At 29.8% G+C, this 21,407-nt stretch overlaps 1 protein-coding gene across 1 annotated transcript; it reads left to right on the top strand.

The window, feature by feature from the left end:
- Window positions 1-2,822: 2,822 nt before the first annotated feature.
- On the top strand, window positions 2,823-21,025 carry LOC110807997 (beta-amyrin synthase-like). Its single transcript, XM_088220710.1, has 16 exons — window positions 2,823-3,322; window positions 4,003-4,188; window positions 4,312-4,401; window positions 4,512-4,709; window positions 4,801-4,885; window positions 4,969-5,135; window positions 5,967-6,272; window positions 6,860-6,979; window positions 7,081-7,203; window positions 13,919-14,017; window positions 14,111-14,167; window positions 14,355-14,545; window positions 14,672-14,849; window positions 20,185-20,265; window positions 20,361-20,444; window positions 20,554-21,025. The coding sequence occupies exons 1-16, from the start codon at window positions 3,122-3,124 to the stop codon at window positions 20,674-20,676; spliced, it is 2,289 nt and encodes a 762-aa protein (XP_088076836.1). The 5' UTR covers window positions 2,823-3,121; the 3' UTR covers window positions 20,677-21,025.
- The last annotated feature ends 382 nt before the right edge of the window (window positions 21,026-21,407 follow it).

Here is a 21,407-nt window from a genome sequence, read left to right as displayed (position 1 = left end):
AAAATATATAATTGTAATAATCATTTAAATATGTGATAATTAAAGAATCAAATAACATATATATATTAATTATTTTAATTGTATATTAGTTATTTTAAAATTAGCACATACAAATAATTAAAATAATCATATGTCACGAATGCATTATAATCACTTACTTATGTTAATTAAGTAGGTAGCTAAAACATATTAATTATATCAATTAGATACATAATTGAAATATATAAACTAAAGAACAACTAAATGAATTTTGCGTTAAATTTATTTTAAAATTAATTAATATATTTTCAATGATAAACAGTACTTATACCAAGGTTATATGCATACATAAGCTTTATTTAATAAAAATTAAATATATATATATATATATACACATTGGTCATTGCAATAAAAGAACTAGGAGTCTCTAATAATGATATTGAATCATAGTCTTTGAAATTATTTAATTTCAATTAAGGTGTTAGATAATGAATAATGAATACCAACTGCCAATTTGTCCATCAACAAATTATTTAATTTTCATCAAGTAGACCATTATATTATTTTTCCAAAAAAAAAAATGATGTTATGTACATTTATGTTATGTTTAATTTGGTCTTAGTTATAACATTCAATTGAGTAGAAATTATAACATAATATCAATACTAGTATAATTTTCATGATGAATTCAAGTTACATATTTTTACAATTTGCTCTTAGAATATAAATTCAATGGCTTATTGAAAAAAAGTTGATATAGTTTGACACAAAATATATAATCATTCTCCTACGCTATATCAAATTTTTTCTCACACAAAATTAAGATAAGACAATAATAGAATATTACAACAAAAGTAGGAAATTCACAACAAATATTTACGGGTGGTTTTTTGCTATTGAATTATATTGTTCGACACATTTAGTGACATTTTTTTAAACCTTATTAAACTTTTATTTCCCATCATTTATTAACCAACCAGTGGTTTTTCACCACGAAATTATATTGCTCGGCACATTTAGTCACAGTTTTGTAAACTTTTGAAAGTATTAAACTTTTATTTCCCATCATTTATAAACTAAAATATTAAAAAAGAAACAGTTTCAACTTAAAAATGAAACACATCTCTTGGAGTTGTAACTTTTCATCTGCCTTCAAGCTCTAATTGTCTTTAAGGCTTAATTCTTCATAACTTTCATAATCTTCAAACCCTAATCATACACAACTTCATTGTTTTTGTGCCTTCAAGCATCTTATTTTTGAGAGAATCTTCCATAACAATTTTGTAACTTCTCTTTACTATATCTTTTTTTTTTTTTAGTGATAAGAACACTTTTCTTTTGATTAGCTCCACCTGGTTTTGTTAAGGCTTAATCATAAGCCTTTTTATAAACTTTGGAGAATATTGTCTGAGCTTATTAATGACAAGATACTTATATATTCTTTTATTATTCTTCATCAAAATAGCATGCTTAAACTTGTAAACTGAAAAAAAAAAAAATTGTTAGTTGATGCCTTTAAGAACTGATTTTGATTTAATGTCCCCATTTTTTATTTTTTCTCTAACCGTTAGAATTGCACCCGTCTAATAAATAATTGATAATTCATTATATTTAAATCTATCATCACTATATTCTCAGAGAAAATACATCTAAAATAACCATCCTCATTGTATAAGATAAATCTAACATTAATAGAGTTAGGTTTATCCCGTATAGAGATGTCAACATTGAACTACCATTTCCAAGTAGGAGCTAGTGTCTAACATATTTAGCTTCAGTTTCTTGTCGTATTATTACCTGTAATTATATACTTTGCATAATTAGAAATTATTTATTCACACGTCACTTTTATGGGAATATATTTTTATCTTTAAAGAGCATAGATTTGAGTGTATAAGGAATTTATATTTTAACATTATAATATCATATTTTGATTTGAAACTAAACAAAAATATAATATAAGTAAATTTATTTTGGCGTATTTCAACAACGATATTTTAGAAAACAAAAAAGGCAACAAAAAATAATTAAATCAGAAGTTGCCACGTGACAAAAGCTTTTCGTAGTAGTTTTTTAAAACTACAAACGAAGTACATGAATTAAAAGCTGTCTCGTGGCAGAAATTCTTTTGGGTCGGAATCACTCCAAATATTATATTTTGTGGCAAAAAGTCGAACTTAGCGTGCAGAAGAGGTGAAAGTGGTGTGAGACTTTGCTGAAACCTGTATTAATGGCAACTATGTCCAGAGTGTGCTTGCTTAGGGGCAGAAGTTTCTTCGTTGTTAAAATATTTGGTATTGAGCTTTCATCTTTCAGTTTTCATGTGTATTTATTAATAAAATTTCCTTATTAATGAAGTAAAGAAATATATTAAAATTAAAATAAAATTAGAAATTAGCAACCAAATAGGTTAAGTGTTATGCACGGTACAAAGCTTATTAGGCACAACCTTAAAGATTATGTTGGATTAATTATAAGATATTTCAAGAATATATATACACACACACATATATATATATATATATGTATAAGTTGATATACTCTCAAGCTTCACCTTATATTTATATCCAATTTAAATTTATATTAACACAAGATATGCAAATCTTTTCCTTCTATTATTAGATAGCTTTACAATTACTTTTGTATAAGTTAGGCGTTAAATATTAATAAAACGTAGCAAATAGTTCTGATATATGAAAGCAAAGCATGTGATCTTAGAAACTGATTATTAATTAATATGCATGTGATTTTGGAACTGTAATTAGAAGGCAGTATGGGTTATATAAGTGGCCTTGTACGTGCTCCTTTTCTCCATCATCTCTCTTCTTTATCTTCTAGCCAAACCTCTCTCTGAACTTGGCAATTTTCATCACTCTTTTCACAACTATATATATATATATATACACAATTATAACCAAGTACCAGCTATATATACATGTATATATATATATATATAATGTTTTTACATACCTTTTCTTGGATCCCCCAGATAATTATCAGTGTTCAAGATAATACCGAAGATATATAGTTCTAAACGAATCTTCTTTTTGGACGTTCTATATATATATTATTTGCATGTATACATAATTGCACGCAGATACATACATACATACATATATATATATTAGTATTGCTGAGAGTAATGTGGAGGTTGAAGATTGCAGAGGGTGAAAACGAGCCCTACTTGTACAGTACCAATAATTTCGTGGGTAGGCAGACATGGGAGTTCAATCCTAACGTTGGAACCCCTCTAGAGCGACAAGAGGTTGATCAGGCTCGTCAAAATTTTTATAACAATCGATTTTATCGCAAATCCAGTGCTGATCTTCTCTGGCGCATGCAGGTACTTCAATATATTATATATACATACGAGATTATTTAATTAAAATATTAAAAATTATTCAAATTATGACATAAGACTTGTAGTGAATGTTTGGTATAGTTGTAGTTTTCAAAGTAAATTTTAAAAATAATTATTTACTAAAAATATTTTAGCTACTTTTTTTTTGAAATTTTAAGTATGAATTTTTATTAAAAATTTTAAATTATTTTTTAAAAATTACAAATTGTTATTTTTATATTTAAAAATATTAAAATAAAATTTTAAGTTTATTTGTTGTCAATTACAAAAATAATTTTAAAACGTAAAAAGTGAAATCAAAAGATATTTAGAACGACGTCTTCGAGTCAAATTGAAAACAAACGTTTGAGATTTATTCACTATCCATGTATAAAAAAAATAAGAACCTACACCAATATATATATATATATTTCTTTCATATAAAAGTCAACTTCTTAAACATTTCTATTGTATATTGTATATACATGTGTGTGTGTTCTAATAAGAACTTGTACCAATCTAGTTTTAAGTAATATTGTATCTCTTTTATTATATAAGAGACTGTGAAGTTGAGTTTCATGTATATTCTAATTTATTATTATGATTGGTGTATATTTATTATTTAATTGATAATATATATATATACATATATATTCGTATTCTATAAAAAAATGAAACTGCAGTTCTTGAAGGAGAAAAATTTCGAGCAAAAAATTCCTCAAGTGAAAGTTGAGGATGGAGAAGAAATCACAGAGGAAACAGCCAGAACAACTTTGAGGAGAGCCGTTCATTTCTTCTCAGCCTTGCAAGCAAGCGATGGTCATTGGCCTGCCGAAAATGCTGGCCCATTGTTTTTTCTCCCACCTCTGGTCGCACTCCCTCTAGAATTTCTTAATTTATACGATTAACTACAAAATTATTCTACTTTATTAAATTAATTCATAAGAATTACTAGAAAAATTTTTTTTGTTGATATTGTTTTCAAATTATAGGTAATATGTCTGTATATTACTGGACATCTTGATGTTGTTTTTTCTTCTCAACATCGTAAAGAGATTCTTCGTTATATATACAATCATCAGGTATATATATATATATATATTATATGAATATCTTTTGAGTATAAATATTATTTTAAATATAGATAAATAAAATAAAATCGTAAATCATTAAAATAAAAATATAACAACAGAATGAAGATGGTGGATGGGGATTGCACATAGAAGGGCATAGCATCATGTTCAGTACAGTCTTGAACTACGTATGCATGCGGATTCTTGGAGAAGGAAGAGATGGTGGAGAAGACAATGCATGTAGCAGAGCTCGTAGTTGGATCCTTGATCATGGTAGTGCAACTCATATACCATCTTGGGGAAAGACTTGGCTCTCGGTAATATACATATATTATTGTTAAGTATATATATATACACATACATATAGATATATCTTTTTTATTTTTAATAATATTTTTTTTTTTGTAGATACTTGGTGTATTTGATTGGAGTGGATGCAATCCAATGCCCCCGGAGTTTTGGCTCCTTCCATCTTTTCTTCCTTTTCATCCAGGTTACATACAAACATATACATATACATATTTGTTTTCTTTAAAAAAATTACATGTGTATATACTAAGTCAATCAAATATTCAGCCAAAATATGGTGCTACTGTCGGATGGTATATATGCCCATGTCATATCTATATGGAAGAAGGTTTGTTAGTGCTATGACACCTCTCATTTTAGAGTTGAGGCAGGAGCTCTACTTGCAGCCTTACCATCAAATTAATTGGAGTAGAGCACGTCATTCTTGTGCTAAGGTAAAACTTCTTTTATTATTTTGAATTAATTTTAGTGGATTGAGACAATTTTTTTTTTTTTTATTTCGGTAAAATGTAAACTACTTATATTATAAATCGAGGACTTATTATTATATAATGTTTAGCAATAAAATTATTCTTTAATTGAGTTTTGTATATTAAAACTAGATTGTTGTTTAGTTTGATGAAAGTAAATCGAATTAAACGTTATTTTGCGTAAAGATAATTTCAAATTAACTTTATCATTAAAATTAAATTCCTACCCGTTCAACCAAAAGTAAGCATATATGGAATAGTTGGTGGATTCATTATTATCTTTTACTTAGTAGCTAGAGTATTTTAAAGTTAGTATTTACATATTAAGATTAAGTTATTATTTTATTTATTCAAAGCAAACAGCACATGCGTAATTGAAAAATTTATTATTATTTTATGTTTAGTAGTTTAAGTATTTATTGGTCAACCTTTGCATACTGAGACTAAATTTTTTTATAATTAGTTAAGAGTAAAATCATACAAATTACAATAAAAGAATTCATTGTAATATTTTATTTAGTTGTTATAATATTTTAAATCATTTTTTACTTACAAAAACTGAATAGCTCACTGATTTTGCTAAAGACGGAACATATATGTCATAATTAAAGGATTCATAAAAAATTCATTGCAGCCTCGCTCCATAATTAAAATCAAATCTTAGATTCAACTTATAAGTTGACGCTTATATTTACCAATAAGCTAAACCCTTAGGTTAAAATTGTAAAATTTTTTAATTAATTATATGTTATATATGTTAATTAAATATTATGATGTGTCTAATTATGAATGCAGGAAGATGTATATTATCCTCGTCTTTTATTACAAGACTTGATTTGGGACACCCTCTACCTTTTTGGCGAGCCTTTTTTTACTAATTGGCCTCTAAACAAACTAGTGAGAGAGAAAGCTCTCCGAATTATCATGAAACATATTCACTATGAAGACAAAAACAGTCGATACATCACCATCGGCTGTATTGAAAAGGTTTTATGCATGCTCGCTTGTTGGGTTGAGGATCCACTTGGAGATTATTTTAAGAAGCATCTCGTGAGAATTTCGGATTATTTATGGGTAGCTGAAGATGGAATGAAGATGCAGGTATGGATATATATACTAGATTCTCAATTTATGCTAAGCGCATGATGTAATTTAATAAAAACATATAAATATTATGTTGCGTAAATAAAAGTTTTGTAAAAGTAAAAATATTTTTTTATAAAAAAATATCATTATCTTATATTTTTTTGTCGAAAGATTTACATGATAAAAAATATAATAATATTATATTTAAGAAATTCTAATAAATAACTATTGCAAATAATTATCATTTTAATTCTATTTTATTTATTATATATATATTATCATTTTAATTAAAATGATATATTAATATCAGTGATCAATTAAAATTCTTTTAAAATTTTTTAATTAAAATAGACTAAGATTCTTTCATTAAATTTTGATTGAATTATATAATCAGTTAAGATTTTTTATAATCAACTAAGAATAAATTTTTTGAAATATATATTATCATATTAACTTTATTTTTTTAAAAAAAGAATTTCTATGAGGCAATATCTGGTCCTTCTTATAAATATGCATATATTTCAATAATAGCATTCTCAAATATCGGTTCACCTTAATTATATATGTATGTATGTATTTCCTATATGTATATATGTGTGCAGACCTTTGGGAGCCAAGCATGGGATACTGCTTTCGCTATTCAAGCTTTGCTTGCAAGTAATTTGGCACAAGAAATTCCGGATGTAATCAAGAGAGCACATGATTTTATAAAAACATCTCAGGTCTAATATATAAAGAACTGTATATATTTCTCTCTTCATATACATATATATATATATATACATGGTTGTCAAAATATTTATTTAGAATTAAAATTTTGAAGGTGAAAGAAAATCCTTCAGGCGATTTTAAGAGTATGTATCGTCATATTTCTAAAGGATCATGGACATTTTCTGATCAAGATCATGGTTGGCAAGTTTCTGATTGCACTGCAGAGGGTTTAAAGGTGAGTTAGTAACTTTCCATCATCACCATTTCAGCCCTTCAAATACTTTAATGTGCAATAAAATAATTAAATGTTGGATAGGAATGACTAATTGTCAATTTTAAGTTGAATATGATCTGATTTAAATATACAAAATCTGAAATCGCACCGGATCTGTGATAAATTCACTATATCTAATTACTTTTTAGCTTGATTAAGTTTCTGTTGTAACCAACATTAATTATATATGTAGGTCATACATATATACATCAAAACATATATTATATATACTAAGTAAAGTTAACAATATACATATCTTTATATATATATATATACTATATACATTAAGTTGAAATATGTATATTCTATATATATATATCTGAATCTGGTTTGAATGATTTTTTTTTTTTTTACTTTTAATCCAAAACCAACATAATTCAGATTTAATTTATAATTAATTCAATCCAACTCATTTTGTTTAAATTAGAAAAGAAAATGGTCATGTCGGGTTGATTTGGTTCTACCAAGTTCCTTATGATATTAAATAACTAAATTTTCAGAAGTTATTTAAAATTCTTAATTTACAAGTGTGAATGAAGTAATTATTTGTTCCAAATTCTGAAATATGTTGACGTGACTTGAATTTTGGTTTGATTGATTTGACTTGCTTTAAATCATATTAAACTAGTTCGATTTAGTTTGGTAAACCAGTTTGGTTTAGTTTAGAAAAATTCTAGTATTTTGGGTATATTGGGGTTTACATGTTAATTAGCGATGTACTCTTCATTTTATCATCACAGTGAAAAATTTATTCTTGATCATGCATGTGGATGTAGACATTTCTACTGAACTACGTAAATATTGTATTTTTTCTTTTTTTTTCTTTTTATTTTATGTGATTGAGTGTATAATTGAGATTTATTTTCACAACAATATTTATCAAAGACAGGAAAGAGATAAAAAACGTGTTATCTAAAAAAAAGAAACAGGCAAGTAGATACGATTTCATAGTTGGTGCCTAGGGTTTTATTTTATTCTTTTTTGGAACTCATTTTTCACCCATCTTTTTGCGAACGGGGCGTTAAACATTATACGTGACTGGAGCCACAGTCCACCAGCGTGAGTCGCAGTGCTGGAGTATTTTGCTTAATATTTTTTATGGATTCATTTATAGTCTACGACGTGATAAGATTGTCATTATGAGTATCTTACATAGTAGAACAATGAAAATAGAGGTGCAGCGGGAAGTCTATTCATCTGGGCATGAGTCGAGGCACCGGGGTATTTCTCTATATATTAGAACTAAAAGCAAAGGTGCAATGTGCGTGCATAGTGAAACAAATGACGGTAGGCGGGAGGGAATGAGAAGGGGTATATATATTTACAACGTGAAATGGAACGGGTGCGATCATACCAGCACTAATTCACCGGATCCCATCAGAACTCCACAATTGAGCGTGCTTTGGCCAGAGTAGTACTAGGATGACTGACCTCCTAGAAAGTCCTCGTGTTATACCCTTCTTTTTGTAGATGGGGCGTTAAACATTATGCGGGACCGGAGTGATAGTCCGCCGATTTATTCGCAAATATGAGTCATGACACTAAAGTATTTTACTTAATATTTTTTGTACATTCAATTATAGCCTACCACGTGATAAGAATGTTATTACGAGTATCTTACATAATAGAACAACAATTGGTGCTAAAATTTTATTCGGCCAATGATGCAACTAGAAGGCGGAGGCCAAACATGCGAAGACAAATTAGTGGTGGTTTTCCTGTGCGCGCGATGGTTTTATATTTCACAGCGAGTGCGACAGTGTTTTCTTATGTGCATGGTGACCTTGCAAGGAAAATCTAGTCGCCACCAATTGGTGCTAAAATTTTATTCGGCCAATGATGCAACTAGAAGGCGGAGGCCAAACATGCGAAGACAAATTAGTGGTGGTTTTCCTGTGCGCGCGATGGTTTTATATTTCACAGCGAGTGCGACAGTGTTTTCTTATGTGCATGGTGACCTTGCATTTCACAGTACGATGACCTTGTGTTTCACAGCAAGTGCGACGGTGTTTTCCTTATGCGAGTGGTTGCCTTGCGTTTCATAGCAAGTGCAAGAGATGGTTTCTGCACTTGCAATGGTAGTGTTTTTGCGCAATAGTTTTTTCTCTGTGCATGGCGGTGGTTTCTGCTCCTGCGCATGGCGGTGGTTTCTGCTCCTGCGCATGGCGATGATTGCGCACCGTGCAACAGTGTTTCCCTTTGCTCTAGCTTTGCGCATATTTTAGGGTTTCTAGATGGCATCTTCATCTTCTACAAAGTATTAGGTTAAAAAGTTTGATAGTGAAATGAATTTTAGTTTGTGAAAGATTGGAATGAAATTATCCATGATTTATAAGGTTTATAGAAGACAATTGAGAATAAATTTCTAGAGGGTATGAAAGAAACTGACAAAATAGACTCGAAAGATAGCTTTGTGGGTGATTTTCATATGCATGACTGATAATATTCTGGGTGAAATTACTGGAGAACTTTCGATATCTGCAACATGGAATAAATTAGAAGAGTTGTACTCTACAAAATCGTTGGTAAATTGCCTTAAAGAAAATATTATATAATTTGAGAATGAGTGAAGGTGTACCCATTAAGTAATATTTTGATAAATTTAATTCAACCATTATGGATTTGAATAATATTATGATTGACAATGAGGATTAGACTTCAATTGTATTGTGTTTGCTGCTATTCTTTTGTGAGACCTTTGTTGATACTCTATTTTATAAAAAGGATAATATTTCACTACATAATATTAGCAATGTATTAAAATAAAAAAGTTAAGAAAGAACTTTCCAAAAAATAAAATAGAATGGGAGAGTTTGGTGAGTAGAGGAAGAGCATAAACAAGGAAGACTTTTTCTAGAAAGAAGAATTCAAAAGTCAAATAAAGATATAGAGCTAAAAAAGAAAATTGTTTTTGAGTGCAGGGAGCAGGATCACTTTAGGAGAAATTATTCTAAGTTGAAAGAAAAAAGGGAAAGAAGTAAGAGAATTCTATAAATATTATTGACGTTAATAATTCCAATAATAATGGTAGTGGTACTGCTAGGTAAGTTTTTTATGAGTTTGGGTCATGGAAAGAATTCTTCTTTATTGATTCAGGTGCTACATTCCACATGTGTCCACACAAGCATTGGTTCGTTATTTATAAACAGATGAGTGGTACTGTGTATATGAGTAATGATAATTCGTTATATGTCAATGAGGTTGGTAACATCATATTGAAAATATTTGATTGAGTTGTCAGAACTATTGAACATTATCATGTTCCATAGATGAAGAGGAACTTGATTTCTCTTTTCACACTAGATTCTTAAGGTTATAGAAATCATGCAGAAAATAATGTTTTTATAGTGTGTAAATGCTATATCTTATTCATGAAAGGTAGTTTAGAATCTAGACTATATATTCTTTAGGGTATTATAGTTTCAGGAGAAGTTACTGTAGCATCAAAGAGCAGTGATCAGAATCAGATTAAGTTATGACATTTGGGTATATGTCATATGAGTGACAAGATGTTATATGTTTTAAATAAGCTAAATTTGTTGGATGAATATAAAAAAGTAGCCATGAATTTTTGTAAATACTGTGTGTTTGACAAATAGACTAGAGTAAAGCGAAATAAAAAGGTAGTGCATATGACTAGAGATAAGTTGAGCTTTTGATTTATGGGTCCAAATAGAATCCCCTCGAAGAGTAGTGTCAGATACTTCATGATTGTGATTGATGATTACTCTTGAAACTTTAGGTATATGTTCTAAAATGAAAAGATAAGGCATTTTTAACATTTGTCAACTAAAAGATCATGATTGAGAAGTAGATAGAAAGAAAAATCAAATGTCTTAAAATTGATAATGGGTTAGAATTTTGCAATCATACGTTTAATGATTTCTGTAATGAAAAAAGCATAGTAAGACACCACACTTGTGTAGGAATACCATAACAAAATTTTATTGTAGAACATATTAATAAAACGATTTGTGATATAGCAAGAAGCATGATGTCACACTTAGGTTTGAGACATGATTTTGTGGCAAAGGCTGTTAACACTGCTTGTTTTTTTTTTTTAATAGATTTCAACCTATAGCTATTGAATGTAAATCTCATTTTGAGTTATGGTTTGGTCAACCTACTAATTATTCCCAGTTGAGAGTATTTGCTTATCATGTTTATGTTTATGTGAGGGATAAAAAGCTTGAGTCAAAGGAAAAAAAATGTATATTTATAGGGTATGCATTTGAAATAAAAACTTATATATTATGGTGTAGTAATTCAAAGTCTTCAAAGTTAATTATCAACATAGATGTGATATTTAATGAATCTGCTCATTACACATCCAAAAGGAGAAAACAGTAGCACAATTAGATGACAATGTTGGAGAACTGAGCTAGAATTGATACTCCAACAGTTCAATCCAATAATCCAGAGAATGAGATCCAAGATCTTAATTAAGAACATGATGATGATGCACCTAACCAGTAACAACCATATAGTATTGCAACATGCAGGGAGATAAGACATATTAGGCCACTACAGAGATATAAAAGCCTAGTTACATATGCCTTATTAGTTTTAGAGACAATTGATTTACAAGAACTTGGTAGTTACAAGGAAGCTATATTTAGTTTAAATCTAGATCAATGGGTTAGTGTTATGGGTGAAAAAATTGAGTTACTTCATAAGAATTAGACTTGGGAGCTTGTAGATTGCTAGATTGACAAAATGTTATAGGCTGTAAATGATTTTTCAATAAAAAAAACGGAAATCTAGGGGTTAGAAGCATCTTGATACAAGGTTTGGTTAATGGTTAAAGGCTTTACTCAAACAGAAAGGATCGACTTCAATGAAGTGTTCTCTCTAGTTGTGAAGCACAATTCTATTAGAGTCTTATTTGCTATGATAACTCTTCATGACTTAGAGCTTGAATATTCAGATGTCAAGAATACTTTTTTTCATGGTGAATTAGAGGAGCAGATTGATATGATTCAGCCCAAGGGATTTTTCATTCTAGGTATAGAAGACCATGATTTTTTACTTAAAAATATTTGTATAGTTTGAAAAAGTCACCTAGATAATGGTATAAGAGGTTCAATACATTCATGATACATGATACATGATAGTTGTTTGTATCATGAAAGGCTCTCAGATGGTTCTTTTATGTGTTTGCTGTTGTATATGGATGACATGATTATTGCTGCTAAAGGCATGTCACAAATTGATATTTTGAAAAAGCAATTAAGTGATGAGTTTAAGAAGAAAGATTGCTACAAAAAAGATGTTGGGAATAGAGATTACTTAGGATAGGAGTCTTGGAGAGCTTTTTTTGTTTTAACAATCCTATATTAAGAAGGTACTACAGAAGCTCAACATGAATAATCCTAAGCCTGTGATTGTTCCATTTACTACCCATTTCAAGTTATTTGCATACATGTCACCAAAAACAAATGAGGACATGGAGCATGTCTAGTGTTCCATATTCGAATGCTATAAATCGCATCACGTATGCCACAATTTTTACTCGTCCTGATATTTTACATGCAATTAATGTGGTGAGTAGATATATAATAAAAGTAACATTGACAGATAGTGAAATGAATTTTAAGGTACTTAAAGGATACTGCAAATGTGGGACTGTCATTCGATAAAGCCAAGGTGGGTGACTCAATTATAGGCTATGTGGATTCAGACTATGCAGGGGATTTGGATATGAATTGATCTCTGAGAAGTTATGTCTTTACTCTTTCTGGTAGTGTTATCAACTAGAAAACAACTTTATAAGCTACAGTTGCTTTAGCTACCATAAAGGTTGAATACATGGCTCTAACAGAAATAGTAAAAGGAGTTATTTCGCTACAGGGTTTAGTGAGTGATCTTAGGTTGACTTAGAAGAAGTCTTATGATAATCAAAGTGCTATACATCTTACCAAGAACTAGATATACCATGAGGGGACAAACTATATTGATGCTAGATATCACTTCATTTGGATATTTTATCAACAGGTATTGTAATTGTGCAAAAGGTGTCTACATATAAGAATCCTACAGATATAATGACCAAGGCGATATTTGTTTGTAAATTTACGTACTGCTTGGACTTAATTGGAGTATGTAATACTCAATAGTGTCATTATGAGGGCATTTTGACAAGATAATATAATCAGATGGTGTATTTTTCTCACTGATATAATTGATTAATGGAATTCTAGTTAAGGGAAAGATTTGTTGATGTGTCTTGATTTAAATCATATTAAACCAATTCGATTTGGTGTGGTAAACCAATTTAGTTTGGTTTAGAAAAACCCTAGTATTTTTGGTATATTAGGATTTACAAGTTAATTGGTGACACATTCTTTATTTTATCATTGTAGTGGAGAACTTTTCTCGGTCTTATCCATGGATGTAGGCATCTGTGACGAACTATATAAATTGTCTTTTTTTTCTTTTACTCTTTACTTTGTACGACTGCGTGCGCGATTGAGATATTTTTTCACAACAAAATTAATAATTTGCTTTTTGATTGAATTGGAAAGAGTCTTAAAATACAATCTCTTTATCTTTTAGCTCTAGATATCAAACAAAATAATTATAACATATGGGAAACTATAAGCAAAATTTAAACATAGCATTGTTATTTTCTAAATATAAACAATATGAATCTCATCAAGTCTTTTATAAAATACAGTGTTGTTTATATTTGTCAATGATGTCACCGGAGCTCATTGGTGAGAGAATGGAAGCTGAGAGATTGTATGATTCTGTGAACATTCTGCTTTTCTTACAGGTAAAATTAATTAATTCTGAATATTAATTTAATTCTTCATTGATAAAGTTGAACTTCATCACCATCTGCCCCCAATCATCTTTTTTTTTATAGAGTAAAAATGGCGGTTTAGCTGTATGGGAGCCGGCTGGTGCACAAGAATGGTTGGAAGTAAGCAATCATATCTATCTTAAGAGCACATAGAGTTTCATAAGCTTGAATTAGCTATATATATATATATATATATATATTCTCTAAACCAAAAAGACTTGTGCAATCTGAATTAAATATTTTTATTAAAATATAATTTATATTTACAATATGTGATGAGAATTTTATTTTACTTTTTTATTTTCAGCTACTGAATCCTATTGAATTTGCTGCGGACATCGTGATTGAGCACGAATATGTTGAATGTACTGTATCTGCAATTGACGCACTTGTTTTGTTCAAAGAGTTATATCCCAATCATAGAAAAAAAGAAATTGATAATTTCATCAAGAATGCTGTAAAATACCTTCAAGACACACAGATGACTGATGGCTCATGGTATAATTTTATAATTTTGAGTTTACTATAAAATGTTACTATATATATATATTTTTAACTATTTATTAATTATTAAATAATTAATAATTAGTAGCTAAATATAATCTTAAGAATATTTTGAAACAGGTATGGAAGTTGGGGAATTTGTTTCACTTATGGATCATGGTTTGCACTTAGAGGATTAGCAGCCGCAGGCAAGACTTACAACAATTCTGCTGCTGTGCGGAAAGGAGTTGAATTTCTTCTCAGAATACAAAGACCGAATGGTGGGTGGGGAGAAAGTTATCATTCTTGCCCTAATAAGGTATGTATGTATGTATATATATATATATATGTTGAAGAAGAGAGAAGAAAAATTAAACAAAAATGGTCTTTTTTTTTATGTCAGAAGATATAATTGAACCTAATTTGGAAGAAACTAATCACACTAATTTATAATTTATATAAAATATTAAAAGAACAAGTTCTGAATCAAATCACCAATTACAGAAATTCAATACACAATGTTATAATGTTAGGAAGAAATATACAAATTCCTCTAACCAAATTTACGCTCTCTTGAAAGATCAGACTAAGATAATTAAAGATAACAATTCTCCAAAAAAATTGATTTGAAAATTAACAAAGAAAAGTTACCAGTTTTTATCAACAAACCCAGCCTCTATTTATACGTAGATAACCAAACAACTCTTCTTTTCTATCTTTGGAAACGTGCGCAGAGAAAGAAAAAAAAATATGAATATTAAGTCTTTATCCCATTCTTGAGTGAGAGTGAGAGAGAACCTAAAATTTGTCTACTTTTCTTGTGTTGCTTTTTCTATCCTTTATTTTTTTGACTTTTATGCAGCATATACATATAAGAGGGGAAACTTCAGTCCTAATTTTCCTTCTATTTTTTTTTTAATTGATTAATTTACCCTTGTGGGCTGGACAAAAAAAAACCAGCAATCTCACCCTCCAACCCGTGAGGAGATGTCCACCATACATTGCTCAATTTCCAATTCGTCTTACTTTCTTGGTGTAAGACTGATGTTTGTCACGAATTACTATCTTAATCAACATATTATTTAGATTTTTATCACTGTGAATCTTTTTCAATAATATATTTTTATTATTCACCACATCTCATATCTAATAATATCTCACATCAATATGCTTAGTTCAACAATGATATGTGGCATTTTTATTAAAATCTAGATCACTTTGACTATCACAATTCATCTCGTACTCATCTTGCTTCAAATTCAACTCTTCAAGAAATCTTTTCATTCATAACATTTTTTTATTTGCTTCAATCAAAGTTATATACTTTGTCTCACTTGTAGATAAAATAATATATTTTTACAATTTAAACTGCCGTGACACGACTCATCTTGCAAAAATAAACACACACCCTGAAGTAGACTTCCTGCTATCAATGTCACCTGTCATATCTGAATCTACATATCCCTCTAGAATTTGTTATGAGCCTTCAAAACATAAGCACATCTTAGAAGTACCTCTCAAATATCTGAAAATCTATTTTATTATTTCCCAATGACTCTTATCAGGATTAGAAAGAAATCTATTTACCAAACCAATAACATTAGCAATATCTGGTCAGGTATAAACCATAATATACATCAAACTCCCAACCACAGAAGAGTAATAAACAACTGTCATTTCTTTTTTTCTTTTATAGTAAAAGGACATAATTTCTTGCTAAGTGCGAAGTGATTATCAAGTGGTGTGCTAATTGGCTTAGTATTCTTCATATGAAATCTGTTTAGAATATGCTCAACATACCTCTCTTGTGACAACCATGACTTTTTAGCTTTCCTGTCATGAGTAATTTGCATACTCAAAATCTATCATGCTGATTCCAAATCTTTCATATCAAAAGAGCCAAACAATTTTTTTTTTAAACCACTAATCTTTGTAGTGTCTTGTCCCACTATCAAAATGTCACCTACATAAAGTAACAGAATGACAAACTTACCATCTAAGAATGTCCTGAAGTACACACAATGACCTGCATCTGTTCTGGTGTAACCATGACTGACCATGAAGGAATCAAATTTCTTGTACCACAATCTCATAGCCTGTTTCAACTCATACAAACTTTTTTTCAACCTGTAAACCATGTGTTATTTCTCTTTGACTTTAAATTCCTCTAGTTGATCCATGTAGATCAACCATAAAGGGATATTGTCTTCACATCTAATTGTTTAACCTTAAGATCTAAACTAACAGTCAAACCAAGAATTACCCAAATGGAGCTCATCTTCATAACAAGAGAAAATACTTCATCAAAGTCAATTTATTTCTTATGATTGAAACCCTTTACTACCAAACGTGCCTCATATTTCATTAGTTTCTCATCGTCCATCTTATGCCTGTATACCTATTTGTTTTTCAAAACTTTTCTACCTTTTGGAAGTTCAACTAACTCATAGGTATTGTTCTTTTTCAAAGAACTCATCTCTTCTTGCATTGCTTTCAACCACAGAGCTTTTTTTTTATGATTTTGAACTTCTTGGAAGCGTTCTAGCTCCCCATCTTTAGTAACTATAATGCACTCAGAATTAGGATAGCTGGTAAAAGGATGATGTCTTTTAGTTGATCTTCTAAGTTGAGGTTCTTTTGTAATATGAGATGTAAGGGGCTACTCCTATTGCTCAACATCATATGGTGCCGACATATCATTAAATCCTTAATCATCATGTAACTCTCTCTCAATTGTGGCATCTCTGATTGAAGGAGAAACTAGTGCAAGAAGAGGAATATCTTCACTTATAATCTTCTCTGATGCCTCAAAGTCTAACAAGGTTTTGTGCTCATCAAAAATCACATATCTAGACTTGATGACTTTCTTCTTCACTGGATTCCATAATCTGTACTCAAACTCTGTATCTCCATAACAAAGAAAAACACATGGAACTATCATATCATCAAGCTTTTGTCTTTCCGTCTCAGGTACATGTATAAATGCATTGCACCCAAATACCTTTAAATGAGAATAACTGACATCATTTTCAGATCATACTCTCTGAGGAATCTCAAAATCTAAAGGAGCTGATAGAGATTGATTCATAAAGTAGTAGACAATGTAGAATGCTTCACCCCAAAATGACTTTGGTAAATTAGCCATTTTCAACATATATATGACATTTTTAAAGAGGGTTTTGTTTGTTCTTTCAACTACACCATTATGCTGAGGAGTACTAGACACTGTCTTCTCATGTCTAATTCTATACGATATGCGATAATTCTCAACTCCTTTAAAGCGTATTCATCGTCATTGTCACTGTGAAGACACTTCAAAGATGTTCCTTTTTCTTTTTCCACCATGGCATGAAACTACTTAAAATATTGAAGAAGTTAATCTTTTATTTTCAACATAAAAACTCAAACATTCGTGAAGTATCATCAATAAAATTAAAAAATATTCACTACCTTATATGGTTTCTACATCAATAAGACCACACACATCAGAGTAAGCTAATTCAAGAACATTTTTTTTCTTTTCAAATGAACTAGTAAAAGAAATTCTATATTATTTACCATATACATAATAATCACAAAGGTTTATACTCATACATTTGATAAAAGAAATAAAAGACTTATTTGCCAAAATCTGCAACCTCTTCTCACTCATGTAAGTTAGCTTTTTATGTCACAAATATGGTGAAACATCATCTTCAACTACATTCAGTGCATCTCTAATGGTATTCACTTGAGTCTTGTAAAGTGTATACATAATCTGCCTCTAGCAACCACAATTGAATATTTAGTGAGTTTTTATTGTTTACCACCAAATAAATTATAATAACCATCTAAGTCAAGAATATTAGTAGAAATCATATTAAAACGTAAATCTGGTACATGTTGCACGTTTTTCAGAGTCAACGTGCAACCAACATCTGTTTGCACACAAATATTACCAATACCCATAGTGTTTGCGTAGTTGGTATTACCCATCTTCACTCTATCAAACTCTCCTACTTTATACATGTTAAAGACATTTCTTTTAGGTGTGATATGATAGGATGATGTAGAATCAACAACTCACTCAGCATCAGAACTAGTGACGTGGCTATGATCTTAAAAAAATAAAAGTACAACTAGTTTTTCACTGTCATTAGCTATAGTTGCAGTAGTGTTCTGATCATTTTTTTTTTTCTGATTTTTGTTCCTTTTTTTAAATCTTGCAGTTTCTTTTCATACGTCCCATTTTGTCACAATGATAACAATTGAATTTTCCTTTCGACTGTGATTTACCTCTGGAAGTACCCTTTAGAACCTCTACTTTTACTTATATCCCTACTCTCTATTATTGTAACAAGTGCCTGTGAAGTCTCAATGCCCGTATCTTTTCTTCTAGTCTCTTCATTATATAGACTATCTATTATCATAGATAAAGATAAAATACCATTTGAAGTAAAATTGCTAAGATACACTACCTGTAATTCATCATCTAGAGCCATTTTCATTGTGTTTAACTTATTTACCAACTCTTAAAATTTACTCAAGTATTCTACAAGTAATTGTCCATCTCTTAGCTTCAGATTGACAACATTTCTAATGATAAAATTCTTATTTCGAGCATTTTTCTCTCATGCATATTTTCTAGTTTGTTTAACAAAACTTGTGCATTTATTTCTTTGTTTATATAATGGTAGATATTATTATTCACCCACTATTGGATAGTTCCTATAGTCTTTCTATGCATCTTCTCCCAATCATCATTTAATTTTTCCATTGGCTTAACAATTTCTAATTTCATCGAATCTTATAAATCTTTACAATAAAAAAGATCCTCCATCTTTGACTTCCAAATTGAATAATTTGAAGAAGACAATTTTATCATAGGACCAACAAATTCCTCAATCATAATTCACACAATTAATCTCAGACCACAAATCAATCAACAAACCAGTCAAGCAAGCTCTGATACTACTTGTTAGGACTTTTAAATATTCTAATTTACTTATGTAAATTAAGACAATCTCAAAATTAATTCAGAGAATCCCAATTTAATGCTTTCAAGCTAACCAATTCGTAAACAGTTCTAATGCATATAGAGAAATAATCACAAAAATAAAAGAACACAGAATTTACATGAAAAACTCTCCACTGTAGAGGAAAAAACCATGAGAAAAGTTTTGAATTAAATCCACTATCACAGAAATTCGATACACAATGTTATGAAGATACAAATTCCTCTAATCAAATTTACTCTCTTGAATGATCACACCAAGATAATTAGAGATAATAATTCTTCAAAAAATTGACTTAAAAAGTAACAAATTACCAATTTTTTGTCAACAAATCCTGCTTCGATTTCTGTGTAGATAACAAAACAACTTTCTTTTTTTGTCTTGGAAACCGCTTGCAGAGAAAGTCCTTAAAAAAACAACAAATCAAGCCTTTCTCCTAGTGTTGACTGTGGGTTGCATAATGTTTTTTTTTGCTTTTTTGGTATTGCTTTTTCTGCCTTTTTTTTCTTTTTTTTTTTTTTACTTCCGTGCAGCATGTATATATAAAAGAGAAAACTGCATCCCTAATTGTCCTTGTGGGCTGGACACGAAAAACAACAATTCCTATATTGCTCCTTCACACCTCATGTCAACAATATATACATATGGTGGATGGTGCAGAAATATATACCTCTAGAAGGAGGCAAATCAAACTTGGTGCAGACCAGTTGGGGTTTGATGGGTCTAATTCATTCTGGCCAGGTTAGTTTACATAAGCTTTATGTTTTGTTTATTTATTTATCAGCTTTGTTTCCCCGTCATACACATATAAAGAAACATTCCCGTATTACATACAGGCCAATCGAGATCCATTACCTCTTCATCGTGCAGCAAAATTGATAATTAACTCTCAACTAGAAAATGGTGACTTCCCCCAAGAGGTATGATCCCCCTTTAGTCAGATACTTACAGTTAGATATATCTATGTATATTACATATAAACAATCATTTTTTACAATGAATCAACTAATCACTGATCTCTTATGTCAGGAAATAACTGGAGTGTTCATGAAGAACTGCCTGTTACATTATGCAACCCACAGAAATATCTTCCCATTGTGGGCTCTTGCTGAGTACCACAATCATGTTCCTTTGCCAACCAAAGGGCTATAAATTCAAGCTGCTATTTCTATATAGCTCCAGTTATATATATATACATACACATATCTCTGCAAATAGGGAGAGAAAAAGAGAGAGAGGGGGAGCTAGATCCATAAAGACATCCAATTGCTTGATAATAGCATGCATATCGGATTTAACAAAAAATGGTATGTTTAAACCAATTGGAAGTGTGTTAAGATGTGTCTTTCATTTTAAAAATTTATTTTACTTCGTCATATATATCTGTATTTTGCTATCAAAACTGTATTATTAAGAACTTGGTAAGATTCAAGTACATAGGATACGTTCTGTACTGAATTCGAAATTCATACCTTTTTTCTTAGTAAATATAATTGACTGAATCACGTATATTTTTATAGTATTTATTTTTTTGTCACCAAATGTTCAATTAATTTACTTATTAGAAGATGGCACCGAGTTCGTTTTTAAGGGCCATGAGAAAAAGGAACATTTACCGTAAAATACCATATGTTTTCTCACTAGCTGATGTCAGAATATTTTTTTTCCAATTAAAAAGTCAAATACATACACCTAGTGTATAATCTTTCTCTTGTAAAAAGTTCAAACCAATTTAATGCAGTCTATCTCTCTATAACATTACAGCTGGAAAGAAAAAATTTATTTAGATAGAAATGAAACTTCTCTATGGGCTACTATTTTACATAAAACTATATGAATTCAAAAGTTCAATATGATAAATCAAAGATTTGGCTTAATGGTTA

The sequence above is a fragment of the Carica papaya genome, chromosome 5 (assembly GCF_054855325.1).
Source record: "Carica papaya isolate Zhongbai chromosome 5, ASM5485532v1, whole genome shotgun sequence".
NCBI classification, from domain to species: domain Eukaryota; kingdom Viridiplantae; phylum Streptophyta; class Magnoliopsida; order Brassicales; family Caricaceae; genus Carica; species Carica papaya.
Note: the sequence above shows the minus strand (reverse complement) of the source record. Positions and strands in the feature narration are given on the sequence as shown.

Bases quoted from the DNA above. Each gene is read 5' to 3' on its own strand.
- LOC110807997 (XM_088220710.1), top strand. From the start codon at position 3,122: ATGTGGAGGTTGAAGATTGCAGAGGGTGAAAACGAGCCCTACTTGTAC. The intron at 3,323-4,002 runs GTACTTCAATAT...ATGAAACTGCAG, and splicing joins ATCTTCTCTGGCGCATGCAG to TTCTTGAAGGAGAAAAATTT. The intron at 14,018-14,110 runs GTAAAATTAATT...TTTTTTTTATAG, and splicing joins ACATTCTGCTTTTCTTACAG to AGTAAAAATGGCGGTTTAGC.